The 13,948-nt window shown below is 43.4% G+C and overlaps 1 protein-coding gene across 2 annotated transcripts in view; it reads left to right on the top strand.

Moving 5' to 3' along the window:
* ncam2a (neural cell adhesion molecule 2a) overlaps window positions 1-13,948 on the top strand; it is a 254,258-nt gene that overhangs the window by 228,111 nt on the left and 12,199 nt on the right. For both annotated transcript variants that reach the window (XM_077514022.1, XM_077514023.1), the window contains exons 10-15: window positions 2,129-2,316; window positions 2,435-2,531; window positions 3,808-3,981; window positions 5,104-5,223; window positions 5,597-5,718; window positions 5,809-5,983. In XM_077514022.1, coding sequence (XP_077370148.1) covers window positions 2,129-2,316; window positions 2,435-2,531; window positions 3,808-3,981; window positions 5,104-5,223; window positions 5,597-5,718; window positions 5,809-5,983 — 876 coding nt within the window. The remainder of the gene's footprint in view (window positions 1-2,128; window positions 2,317-2,434; window positions 2,532-3,807; window positions 3,982-5,103; window positions 5,224-5,596; window positions 5,719-5,808; window positions 5,984-13,948) is intronic.

Raw genomic sequence — 13,948 nt, 5'->3', positions numbered from 1 at the left:
GCACCCCTGAATCTGATGCGATTCTTCCATTTCACTTCTTGTTTGGAGGTTATTTGATGTGGGCTACCACCTACCTAATGAGCTCTGACGCCGAGATGTGAATATTGGCCTTAGAATGATTGGGTTCATTATAAGCACTGCTTGAATGAGAGCAGCGGATGAGGGTATTTGTTGGTCACAGCACCCTGACGCTCTCACAAACAATGAAATAAACAGCAAGGCAGATCCAGCGCTAATTAATTTATTACATCTGACTGTCGCTCTCTTCAGTACCTGCATTGCTCAGGCAAGATGGCGTTGCAGGCATCTTCACGTAGAAGCACATTTCACGCATGTGTTCCATGCATCATTACACCGTCAGTTCCGTTGCGGCTGACAAGTGGCTGCAGCGCGGACCGCAACTGAGGCAACCGCTGCCACCCAACTAATGAACTCATTTACTAAGTCACTGCAGGCTGAGAGGGGATAACACGTCCTCGCTGGTGATGGAGAACCAGGCATCAATCGCGCTAATGGAATCCTGCGAGCAAAAATAGAACAGCTGTAATTCCACGACTGAAAGCAATATGCACAACAGCTCGCCACTGCCGCGCTACCCCATCACTGCCGCTCCCATTTGGTGAATGTGCACCTGCTTGCATCCTTTATTTTATTTTATTTTTTAATTCTCCGGGGAAAAAAAGTCATGATGGAGAGTTGCTGAATCAAATTAATTTTTTGCCTTGAGGGTTAACAATCAGCAAGTTATTATACGTTTGCTCATAACGGAGCTGTAATCAAGTCCAGCTTTGTCGGGTCCATGTCAAGTTCGAGCCACAAAGATCCACATCCAATTCAAGTCTGAGTCCACAAGGTATGAGTCCATTCCAGATGAGGTCAAGAGTAAATACTATTTTGGTGACAGTAAAATTAGAGATATTTTATTATGAAATCGGAGATTTTCTTTCCCTAGTATAAATTAGTGTTAATTTCGTCAACACACATTTTTTACTGGACTAGATCTAGGCTATACTAGGCTAAAACTCCCATTAATAAACAATAACTGGGATAAAATCGTACGCTTTTTTGTCGACTAATGAAGATGAGACGAAAATGTACTTCGCTTAATAAAAACTGGACTAAAATTATGGACATTTTAGTTCATGAACAAAGATTTTTATTATGCTGCGTTCTCACCAAAAGCGAGGGATGGCGATTCGGCGGCGCGTTTGCATTGTAGTCAATGGAGTTCGCGCGCAACGGAACGAAAGTGCGTGGGGCGGCGCGGAGGACGCGTTTCGCGTGTTGGGATGCGGTGTGCAGAAGCGAAAATCCGCACATTCGTGACGAAAATTCGCACGTTCGCATATTCAAAAAATGTAACTTTTTTCGCGTTTCGCCTCGCGGTAGCGAGTACGGGCCATGTCACACACAGCGTCCTCTCTATTGTCACCCCGAGCGCAACAACACGGCCAGCTGTGACAGAATGATAATCAAGAAAGTGCTGTTAACTTGCTTTTGAACTGTACCAAGTTAGCAGCAGTGCTTATTATTATTGCCAAAGCTATTTTTAGCAAATATATTACCACCGCCCGATTACCACTAAAAAAAGCGAAAGTGCTATCACGTACGTCAAAAGAGGAGAAAATAGTGCCACGGCTGTTTAGTCCCAGGAAAGAAGTGGAATTAGTTGGCGGCGGCAACTTTTTGTTGACTCGCTAAAGTGCTCCACTTCCTTGTTCACCAAGGGACACGCCTCCTCGCCTCCGGTGCGCACGAAAGCGCGAATGAACAGCAATCGTTCCAAAAACACTCTACGCGGTGAAACTCACCTTTTCGGATTTCGTGAGAACGTAGAATTAGGGATATTGTGGCCCTCCTATGTTTAATAGGAAATATAATGGCTTCCAGAACACAAAACCAGTGATCATTTCAAATGAGATGTTTCAATTGTGTTTATATGACGAACTATTCAGGTTAGAAAAGTAGTCGTAAAAATCCAAATAAGAGAATATTCAAGTGTTTGTGTATCCTTTTAAAACCCGAATAATGGCGGTATTTGGGTTTTGAATGGGTCATTAACTGTATATAAACATAGTCACTGATTACTCAATGAGAGTGACATGCACCATGTTTGTGTTCCGGACAGACATACCAAAGTTCTTAACCAACCACACAATCTACTATTCTTGGGAGGGGAACCCAGTGAACATCAGCTGTGATGTGACGTCCAACCCGCCTGCTACTTTGCTGTGGAGGAGGGAGCACTTCACCATCTCCGCAGAGGGCACCATCAACACACGAGTGCACAACAGCATGGGCAAGTCCGTACTAGAGGTGTGACCAAAGCATGAGCACGCAGATATATGACTTATTCGTTGTTGTTTTAGGTTTGCCTTCTATTTCCGTAAACATCAGAATTAACAGAGTTTTTTTTTTTTTTTTTTGCTTCCAGGTTACTCCAATGTCTGACAGGGACTTTGGTCGCTACAACTGCACTGCCCGCAATAACATTGGCATTCGATACCAGGAATTTATTCTGGCCCAGGCAGGTGAGTGTGAGTCTTGACCTCCATGTAAGTTCAGAATGTGGGACTTCACAGTTGTATAAGTGCTTTCCAACCCTATACCACTCTGCTAATGGTAATGGCCTTATAGCAATGCAATTAGCATAAAAAAAGTTCCACGACCACAGGCCACTTCTAGTCACCATATGCTCGTCTCAACAATTGACCTTACCGTAAACCACGCCCACATAAACCTAGTAAACCAATCAAGACGCAACACGTCATGTCTGCGCCAGCACGTGAGTTTTGCTACGGACAAACAAAGTAATCCAGCTCCCGATGTTGCGTTGCGCGGTTATCCACAGGCAAGAAAAAAGATGAATAAAAACGGTTAAACGCTGTAATCACGGCTTGTGTAAGCGTGCTCACCGTTATCCCGATCGACTGGAAGGAGGTGTCCGGTTTATTCCCTTCCCTAAACCCTCAAACAATTACAAAAAATGTCTTCGCTGGGTCAAACTTTGTGGAGGACCACACACACATGACCAATCGAATCTCTCCAAAATGACCAGAAACTACTACGTCTGCATTATGGTAATGTTCTCCATTGTTGTTTTTAGCCAAAGACTAACGATAGCTCCAGGTAGCTAACATCCATGTGTTTGTTGACTTACTGTTTACTGTAAATGCCAACAAAACATTGAAACTATGAGGTCATATAAATTCATTCTTACCCAGCTTGACAGGAATAATGTCCAAAAACTTAGGTTTTGTCGACAATCCGTCAAAGTAAGTGAGGCGACTCTTTCTTCTCCTGACTTCTGTAGCAGCAAACAGCGATGCGTATTTCCTTTTGTTTTTGGGCAAAATTGCATGTGAGGGAGTGAAGATACCCTTCACTAACAAATTTTAAAGCCCCTTCGCTTGCTTCGAAGAGAAATATCGACGTCCTGAAAATATCTGACCAAAAAATCACAAGGAATATTTGACAACTTTGCCATTACAGCGCAAGCTGTTTCGCTAATCTTGCCCGAAGAGTGTCGGAGGGAGCTGCGTGTCGCACAATGTGGGCGGGGATGGGCGTGCCATGGTAAGGTCAATTACCTTTAGTGCAGATTGAATCGCCTGGGCTAAAAAATGTACTGAATAAAACCTAACGTCGCATGTAGTCTTGCAGGAACGTTACCAAGACAACCTGATTACAAATAATATATAGACAGCCTGATTGTTCAATTGCTCATACTGAGATTTAAGGACTTTTCTGGGATCTCTTGGTAATTTTTGCATATGGCCACAGAACTATAATTACATATATTTCCAGATGTGCCATCCAATCCGTACTCGGTCCGCCTGTCAGCCATCTCCCAGCGTTTGGCTACCGTCACATTCATGAAGCCGGACTCCCACGGTGGCGTGCCCATCGGCTATTACCTGGTCCAGTACAAGGAAGTGGGCCCGCAGGACTGGAGGGACGTCAGATCGCATAGTGTGCAGAGTGAGTTTTCAATGGAGCACTGAAGGAATCAAACAATGTACGGACAAAAGTATTGGGCCACCGAAGCCAATGCATCTGTATGAACAAGTAACGGAAGAACATACATTTATCCAGAGAGAACACAAGAGGTCAGAGGCTAATTGGTGTTGATTGGTGGTCTGTATTCTAGTTTATCCCAAAGGTTTTTGATGGATTTGAGGGCAGGGTCTACAAGTTCTTCCATACCAAACCCATCCAAGTACGCCTTTGTGGATCTTGCTTTGTGTACTGAGGCACATTCATGCGGAACAGAAAATATTTCCTCGACCTTTTCTTTTCCATCTAATGACTTTAGCCCAGCTCCTAGTTGATTAATTGATTGAGCAGTAACCACCAAAACTAGTAAAAACAAATCTTAGTGTCTTAAAAAGAAAAAAAAAGAAAGAAACAAGAAATGATTGAGTTGTTTTCCAAGGTCCTTGTACGTAGAAATTGCTTCATTTACAGTAAATAGCACCATGTAAGAACACAGCTATAAAAGAAAATGAATAAGCTTAATTATAAATCGAGTTAAATGGCTCCTTTTTTTTAGAATTAAACCAAAAATACTTGTGCGCACTCAGCTAATTAGAATCTAGCGTGTGGCATTCGAGAAGCCCTTTCACAGTTGATAATACTAAAACATAATGAGATGGTTGGACTCTTTACATTGCACTGCTTTTGTGCAAATTGGAATCTGTGCTCAAAGGCGGAAAACGTAGCTAGGGCGGCTGCAAATTGCCGACTTAGTTGCAGGACTGATGCAACGCACGAGCTCCTATTACCGAGTATTTAATTTGTGCTGACTGACAAAACAACGTGGCTAACTCATTACGCTGTTGGCTTTTCAGCGCAAGGAAGGTTATGTAAATTCATGCTCGTGACAGACTGCGCTCTGATATTGAGATGCTCTGTTTACACTCCATTTTTAATAAGCAGCGCACGCACGCACAGGGAGAAGAGCAACAAATGAGCAGGTTTTGAGCAATTGACTGAATCAGGATCACGCTTGTAAATATTTATGAGTCGACTTATTCTCAACAGGAAAAATCGTACGCTCGTGTTTGTGGTCACCATGTGATGGATGCTTCTCTGTCTCACCAGCAACGGTGGTGCTGACCAGCCTGGAGCCCAATACGACGTACGAGGTGCGAGTGGCGGCCGTGAATGGGAAGGGTCAGGGCGAGTTCAGTCACATGGAGACCTTCCAGACCTTACCCATCCGTAAGTGTCTCACTGACAAGACTTTTTCACTAGAGAGAGAGAGAGTCCAGCATGGATCAACATTCACCGAATTAGTTTTAAATTGAATTTAATTTAATGTAATTAATTAAATTATTAATTACATTTGAAATTAATTCTTCTATTTTCTTTATTATCTGTGCACATTGGGACAGGCATGTTTCTTTTTATTGTTTTAATTTTCTATAAAAAAAAATGCAATTTGATTTATTTGTTTGAAACCTGAAATGTGGCAAAAGGTCAAAAAGTTAGGCAAATATTCATAAGGAACTGCATCTAGCATTTCCACCTGCTCCAAAAAAAAGATACATTGTTTTGACATTCAATCCACCTCCTCTCCCTGTGTGCCCCTCAGGAGAACCAAGCCCACCAGCAGTTCACGGGCAGAGAGGAATCGGGAAATCCTACAAGCTGGGGCTGGTGAAGCAGGATGACGGAGGGATGCCAATCGTAGAATATATAGTCAAGTACAAGACGGTGACTGAAGGCACATGTTATCTATTGTTTCCACAAATTTTCATCCATTTCACTTTATATCGTATCCGTCTGCCTTTTTTGTGTAACCAGGACAAAGAGGAGCAATGGATGACCAAACTGGTTTCGGGCTCCACCGACTTTGCCACTCTGCAGTCGCTGCAATGGAACACGCGATACGAAGTGGAGATTACAGCCCGCAATGTGAAGGGGCTGTCGGAGCCCACCTTCTACCAGTTCTTTATGCCACAGAAACCCGAGATCACAGGTATGAACCCCGCTACGGTGCACGTTTTGACCTGCAGGCGGGAGGCGTGTGCGGGTGGTTTTTGAGTTTTACACGGAATCGAACTGGATGTGCAGGAAGATTTCTCATTTCCAAGTCCTCCAGCTAGTTTGGGAGCCGCACGCATACCAATGTGCACATGTATGAAGAAATGCAGACAGATGCTTTGATGTGGTGCTTTGAAGTATCTCTCGCCTCTCTTACTCCACTGCCAGAAATGTGTATTGTTGAAATAAAAACGTGATTCCATTATTGCCCCCCTGCGAGCGGCACCAACAAAAACCCTCCCAGAGGAGGCTTGCTTTTCCTGCTTGTAATGGTTTGGAATGTATCCAGCCAGTGTTTTTCTGTTCCGGCTAAATGGCCCGCAAGCATGTGCGCTGCCTCACAAGCAGAGCACAGGACCTGGGGAGCGTTCGGCTTAAGGCGGGTCTTCGATTGACTGTCCTCTCTTGTTAGGTGCATCGTGGGAAAGGGCCCAGGAGCAAAGCAAAAGATGAGGGGAGAAAGCTTTTATCTAATGTGAACATCGGACAAATAGTAACCCATGGTGAAAGTTTGTGCTAAGAAGGCAATACATACTCGGCTGTCTTGTCTGCAATTACTGACAGTCTTGATACTAATGCAAAGGGCTTGGCAGTTAGAGGTGGTCTGAAAAAGTGTGTGAAGATTGAAGAAAGAGAGTTCTTGAAATACAAAATCTGTGTGGTGCCAATTAGTCTTAATTTTATCCGCCATTTTTTAATTTAGTCTCAGTTTGAGTCCAGTTTCAATCGTGCTTGTTAGTTTTTATCTAGTCAACCTCATCCCGTTTTTATTTAGTCCATTTTTAGTTGACTATAAATCTGGCATTTTAGTCTTTTATGTCTTTATGTCCAAGAAGACATCATTTTATTTGTCTACTTTTAGTCAACAAAAACTGTCAAAGTTTTAGTCTAGTTTTAGTCAGGACAATCATTTTATTCCTGTATATTTTTTTTTTGGCATCAGATTATGTTGAACATTTGGGATCTTAAACTGTATCACATAAAATTTTCTCTCATCTTTCTTTTCTATTATCAAAAACAACAACAAACAACAATATATCAATAAGTGGCAGTTCTACGGCAGGGGTCTGCAAGTTCGGTCCTCGAGAGCCCCTATCCAGCCTGCTTTCCATGTTTCTCTCCACTAACACACCTGATTCATGATCGGGATCGTTATCAGGCTTCTGCAGAGCTTGCTGATTAGCTGATCATTAGATTCAGCTGTGCTGAAGGACGGACACATGGAAAACAGGCTGGATAGGGGCTCTCGAGGACCCGACTTGGAGACCCCTGCCTACGGTATGAGCTAGTAAGTTAGCCGGCATTAGTTAGCAGTTGGATTAATGTTATGTTGTAACTATATTTTTTTTAGTTTTAACCTTTCACCATGAAGTCACCTCCTGTCTGTCCCAAGTGTTTGCTGCAGATTTGAAAGGGGGTGCATTACTGTGTGTCGCGTGACAGAGTAGCTGAGACAAGATTTTACAAAATCATGTAATTTTAATCTCGTTTTTGTTCACGAACTAAAATGTCCATCGATTTTAGTCCAGTTTTTTATTATTAAGTAAAATATGTTTTGTCTTGTCTTTGTCGATGAAAATGCAGACTGCTTTTGTCCCAGTTATTGTTTATTGGTTTGGTTCGTTTGGTTCTGAACATATAAACATAAACACAGTACAAGTGTTAAAAAATAAAAATAAATAAAAAAAAATTGAAGTACAATAAAAATATAAAGGAAGAAAGTAAAAAAAAAAAAAAAAAAAATGTCAACAAAAATTCCATAATTTATATGTTCAAGGAGTAGGAAAAAGTACACGTACTTATCTAGTCCTTCTCCCTATTATTTCTATTGTATTTCTATCCTAACAAGTTGTTCCTATTCAATAACATAAATAAAATTAAAACAAAAATGCTAAAAAGTAAAATGCCTATCCCAAGTGCACAGACAATAAAGGAGAGAGAAAGAAAGGAAAGCTAATGAGGATTTTAGTCTAGTTTTAGTCTGGTGAAAAATTAACACTAGTGTCAATGGACTCCACTGATTTCACATTAAACGGCAAAAATAGTGAGCAATTCTTCAAAAAAGGCAAGATGTTTATTTCCACTCCAAGTTGTAGCTTAATGTCAGACTATCATAAAGAAAGACAATTACACCTCAAATATTTAAAACAAGAAAAAAATGTATAAATCAGGTATAATATAAAATCAATCTATGAGTGTATATGCAGGAATATGCATATTATGTATGTATGCTGTGTATATGTGCTTATATGTATGTATGGGTATAAGCATGCTGTATGTGCTCATGTATGTACAACAATTAATTTTTGGAAATTTACCATATTGTAATTAGAATAATTGTATATGTAGGGCTTTTTTTTTTAGCTCTTACAATGGATAAGGTTTTATTAGTTACACTAACATGTGCATTTAAGAAAAGTGCGTGTTCAGTTTATTTTTCATTATTAGTTTTGTTTTTTCTTCATTTGCTTTTTATCCATTTTAATGATATATTATTAAATATAGTAACTTATTATCATGATATAAGTTAGGGGGGTATGACTAGATAAGTAGTAGGAGTGTACTTCTTCCTGCTCATTTGGAGCATGTAAATTCTGACTTTACTAATAATTCTTTTCCTTTTTAACTTTTTTATTTTCTTTCTTTCACTTTTCTTTGATATTATGTATTGCATTTATATGTTCAATAAACCAAACTAACCAAAAAAGATACCTGGCCTTATTTCGAGGCATCAGATACTAGGGCAGCCGTTTTAGAATCAGGTGCTAGAGATTTGAAGAATAAAAACTTGCCATTAATATTATACGATTTTGAGGAGAAATGCTATTTTGTGAAATATAGGTATTTCTTTAAAGGAAGTCAAGTGGCGGAATAAATGGAGGATGATTGGTTTTATGGTTGCCCCCGCAATAATTCTAAAAAAGGAATGTAGTTTTCCCTTAATAATGGCTTGTTCAGAGCAAAATGACCTCTACTTTGTGAAGCACGGGTGCTGCCGCAATCATACAAATGATAATGGGAGGCGCAACTTCACGCTTACGTTTCCACAGTACCAAGCTTATTGGTTGTACATTCTTCTTGAATATGGTGGCGCAAATAAACTTTAATTCTTTTGATAATTGCAAAACTCTGGAAAGAAAACTAAAGATTCAATCTCCGGTGTAATAACCTTATTTATTGATTGATTGAATTATTTTTTTATTTTATTATCTGTTCTTATTGCTGCTGGATATGTAAATTTACCAGAGGGAACCATCCCAAAGGGATCAATAAAGTCAAGTCTAAGTCTAAGTCTGCAGTCACGCCGTCTGGAGTTCTGAGTTGCCGATACGGAAGTTGTCAGTGCCCACTAAACTTGTTCATTCAGATGTGGTTGTGTAAAAAGCTGTTGATGAACTCAAAGTGCTCATTAAAGATGGAAAAAAAGCAAGCCGTTATTTGGCATTTAATAGCATTTGTGTTCCTCGAGTTGGCTCTCGAGTGCTCTCCAGTTGCATCAGGGCTGGCTGAATCCTGCTTAAATCTGGTCCAAGAGGAGATTGCCCCTCTGTTTAATGATCCTTTTAAAAGCTCTCAGGGTAACTTTGATTTCCGCAGAATGTCCCAACACTTACGCAGCGTCCCCTTTCACACCCTCAAACACTTCTGTTTATCCCTCTGAAGATTAGCATCTGCTGCCTCCCTGATCAATTAATGACCATTCGGTCGTCATTAATGGACTCGCTTCCTCTCAGGCCGTGCGAGCGGCCGTCAATCAGCGGCGAGGAAATAATGAGTCTGTGTTGTCAGGGTTGGACGGGTATGGATGTGTTTTGGAGACCGGGGAATAGACAAGACACAGTTAAGGGGTGCCATATTTCAGGAAGTAATCGTAGTCAGTTTGAGGGTTAATAGAGCATGGAAATAAAAATTAATGTGCATGGTGTTTTAGGAATTAGCGAATGTGCGAAAAGTCACTCACTGCCAATTAGTTAGGCCGGGGGTTTTTGAGGAGAACGATAAATCAATAACAGCGTTGTTATGCCCGCATCCCGCTGGTTTTTGCATTTGTGCACAGTTAAACATGTAAAGCAAAAGCAGGTGAACATTTATGTTTTATTAGCATGAAGATTATGAGGATCGTGAGCCGTGAACCGCTTCCATGTTGCTTAGCAACTATAATTAGAGCTATTGTAACTCGTCATTATTAATAAGCAAATGACCTAGAGCCAACTGACAATGATTTAGCCGTTATCAATAATGTTTCTTGCATTTGGACGCATTTACACAAGATTAAAGCATGCCGTAATATAAATACAATACGTTATTATTATGATCATTATATACCGTAGATACAATATAGAGTTTGAAGCATTTAAAAGCCAAAAGCATTTCTCTCTCTTGACCCAGAAGATGTGATTTACATGCAAAGCACATCTTGAACCGTTCAAACACCGCCGGCACTTGTTCACCCTGACCCGTGGGTCATGTAGCCAAAAACATCCTCCGACAGGAATGGAATTTACATATAAACATTGCTGCTCAACATAATTCCAGTTAAGGATGTGAATTCAAAACTCCGACCAATTCAGAGGCTCATTATAAATTGGTAAGTTTGGAGGAGATGAGTGAGAAACTTTTGCAGTCCAGCCACACGCATGAGTCGTGAAAGTGTTTGAACGGAAAGTGCTGCATCCTCTTTCCTTGTCTTCTCTGGTACCAGACACATTTTTTCGTTCAAAGGAAAATTAACAGTTTAATTTTAGCTAACCTCATTTTCCAATCTGATTGTTTTGTTTAAATACTTTTATGGTTTAATACAAGTGTGCCTTTACAAATTGGAGCGCAACTTCAACTCAATTTCATTTTCACTCATTTGTTCATTTATTTCAAGCAGCAATCAACATCAATAATATATCAATTTTACTAGACACATTTTACTAACCTAGCCTGAAAAGGAGTGGGAGGAAGAAAACCTTATTAAGTCCCACCCCCAATCTCATTAAATTAATATCAAGATTGGAAAACAAATTTAGTTACTTTCCTGCAAACTTGCAGAAACCAACAGCGCTTTTAATGAATACTGAAAAACAGTGTGTTTACAAACAACTAAAACAATGTGTTAATTAAATAACATGACATCAAAAGCACATACCAGCCAATGGTAATGAAAAGTAACAATACCGGCTTGGGTAAGAGACAAACCAGAAACCAAATCTTCTGGTAATATTCACAAAGTGAAGCATTTCATGAATAAATTTGAATATTATGTAAGAAATAATCAAAATAATTTTTAATGAAGCAATTAGGAATTGTCCAAGTTTAAAAAAAAAAAAAAAAAAAGTATTTTCTATGTGTTAAAGGAGAATCTGCAAAATGAGTTTTACATTTTGACATTACCGAAGTAAACAAGCATTTCTATGATATTCAAATTTATTGAGGCACCTGTGGATGTGGTATTGTAGAGATAATTGTAAAAAAATAAGTTATCATACATTTGCTGCAATGAAGAACTGCTTCTGCTTGCAATGAAGAATGCTTTGCTTTGCACTCGCCACGCCTAGTCTTCAAAGTCAGCCACACCTAGTCTTTAAAGTCAACCACGCCAAGTCTCTGCCTCACGCCACGCCAAGTCTCTGCCTCACGCCACGCCAAGTCTCTGCATCACGCCACGCCAAGTCTCTGCATCACGCCACGCCAAGTCTCTGCATCACGCCACGCCAAGTCTTTGCATCACGCCACGCCAAGTCTCTGCATCACGCCACGCCAAGTCTCTGCCATGATCTGTGTCCACGTCCAGCCCAGTCTACTCCCCTTCCGTCTCGTCCAGTCCTTCCCCGTCATAGTTAATAAAGTTCCTTTCATCATCTTTCCAGTCTGTCTTCCCGCCTGTTTCCTCCGCTTTTGGGTCCACCCATACCACCAACGTAACAGAATGCTCCCACCAACCCGGACCCAGCGGAAGTTCCAAGTCCCCGTTCCGGCTCCGCGCCGGATTCAAGTCCCCGTTCCGGCTCCGCGCCGGATTCAAGTCCCCGTTCCGGCCCCGCGCCGGATTCAAGTCCCCGTTCCGGCCCCGCGCCGGATTCAAGTCACCGTTCCGGCCCCGCGCCGGAATCAAGTCCCCGTTCCGGCCCCGCGCCGGATTCAAGTCCCCGTTCCGGCCCCGCGCCGGATTCAAGTCCCCGTTCCGGCCCCGCGCCGGATTCAAGTCCCCGTTCCGGCCCCGCGCCGGATTCAAGTCCCCGTTCCGGACCCGCGCCGGATTCAAGTCCCCGTTCCGGCTCCGCGCCGGCCTCAGGACCCCGTTCCGGCGCCCCGCCGGCTCCAGGCCCTCGTCCCGGCACCTCGGCAGCCCATGAATGCCACGCCTGTGCCGCTGCTGCCGCTTCAGCCCCTGGCCTCTTTGCCTGTGCCGCTCCTGCCGCTTCAGCCCCTGGCCACTTCGTCGCTGCCGCCTAAGCCCCTAGCGTCTCAGGTCCCCTTGTCGCGGACAATTGGCATCTCAGGTCCCCTCGTCACGGCAGAGTTGCCGCCTTCTCCAGTTTCCTCGTCTCTGCCCCAGCCAAAGTCCCCAGCTTCCTCGTCTCTGCCCCAGCCAAAGTCCCCAGCTTCCTCGTCTCTGCCCCAGCCAAAGTCCCCAGCTTCCTCGTCTCTGCCCCAGCCAAAGTCCCCAGCTTCCTCGTCTCTGCCCCAGCCAAAGTCCCCAGCTTCCTCGTCTCTGCCCCAGCCAAAGTCCCCAGCTTCCTCGTCTCTGCCCCAGCCAAAGTCCCCAGCTTCCTCGTCTCTGCCCCAGCCAAAGTCCCCAGCTTCCTCGTCTCTGCCCCAGCCAAAGTCCCCAGCTTCCTCGTTTCCGCCCCAGCCAAAGTCTCCGGTCTTGGGGTCCGCCCCGGGCAGCGCGGTAATGGCGGCCGACCCGGGACCCAGCGCCAGGCGGCGCAAGAAAAGGGCCCACCGCGGGAACCGGCCCTTGGCGGCGCCACTCTTGTTGCCGCCTCCTGGGCCGCCCCCCGATCCAAATTTCATGGAGTTTTGTAAGGCAGTGTTTCGCCCCTTGGTAGACTCGTATTCGTACCCTGATTAGGGGCAGAGTTTTAGCACCCGTTCCCGTCCCCGCCCTCCCCGTTTTGGCTTGTTTTTGTTTTAGGGACGTCTGGGAGCCGTCCCTTGGTGGGGGGGTACTGTCACGTTTCAGTTTGTTTGGGTTTTTGTTTTATTTTGGTGAGTGTTGGTTGTCTGGTGTTCCTGTCTTCTTCCCGAGTCTCGTTATGGTTAACCTTGTCCACCTGCTTGTGTCTTCCCTTCCTGGTGTGTATTGCTGATTGGTTCCCCCTCCCTGCTGTGTCTCCCAGGTGTGTCCTGTTATTGTCATTAGTTATTGTATAAGGGAGTGGTGTTTGTCTCACGCGGGTGTGGGAGCATTGTTTGATGTTTGTTGTTTGCTGTTTGAATGTCTGCATGTCTGGTCACAGTGGTGTCTTTATTGCCAAGTCTACCAAGTCTTTATTGCCAAGTCTACCAAGTCTGTTATCGCCAAGTCTAAGTCTTCCACGCCAAGTCTGCTAAGTCTTCCACGCCTAGTCTGCTAAGTCTTCTACGCCAAGTCTTCTACGCCAAGTCTTCCCCGCCAAGTCTTCCCTGCTAAGTCTTCCACGCCAAGTCTGCTAAGTCTTCTACGCCAAGTCTTCTACGGCAAGTCTTCCACGCCAAGTCTTCCACGCCAAGTCTTCCACGCCAAGTCTGCTACGCCAAATCTGTCACGCCAAATCTGCCACGCCAAGTCTGCCACGCCAAGTCTGCCACGCCAAGTCTGCCACGCCAAGTCTTCAAAGTCTGCCACGCCAAGTCTTCAAAGTCTGCCACGCCAAGTCTTCAAAGTCTGCCACGCCAAGTCTTCAGTCTGCCACGCCAAGTCTTCAAA

This window comes from Festucalex cinctus, chromosome 2, assembly GCF_051991245.1.
Source record: "Festucalex cinctus isolate MCC-2025b chromosome 2, RoL_Fcin_1.0, whole genome shotgun sequence".
Classification (NCBI taxonomy): domain Eukaryota; kingdom Metazoa; phylum Chordata; class Actinopteri; order Syngnathiformes; family Syngnathidae; genus Festucalex; species Festucalex cinctus.
The sequence above is the reverse complement of the archived record's forward strand: the minus strand, read 5'-3'. Positions and strand labels throughout refer to the sequence as shown.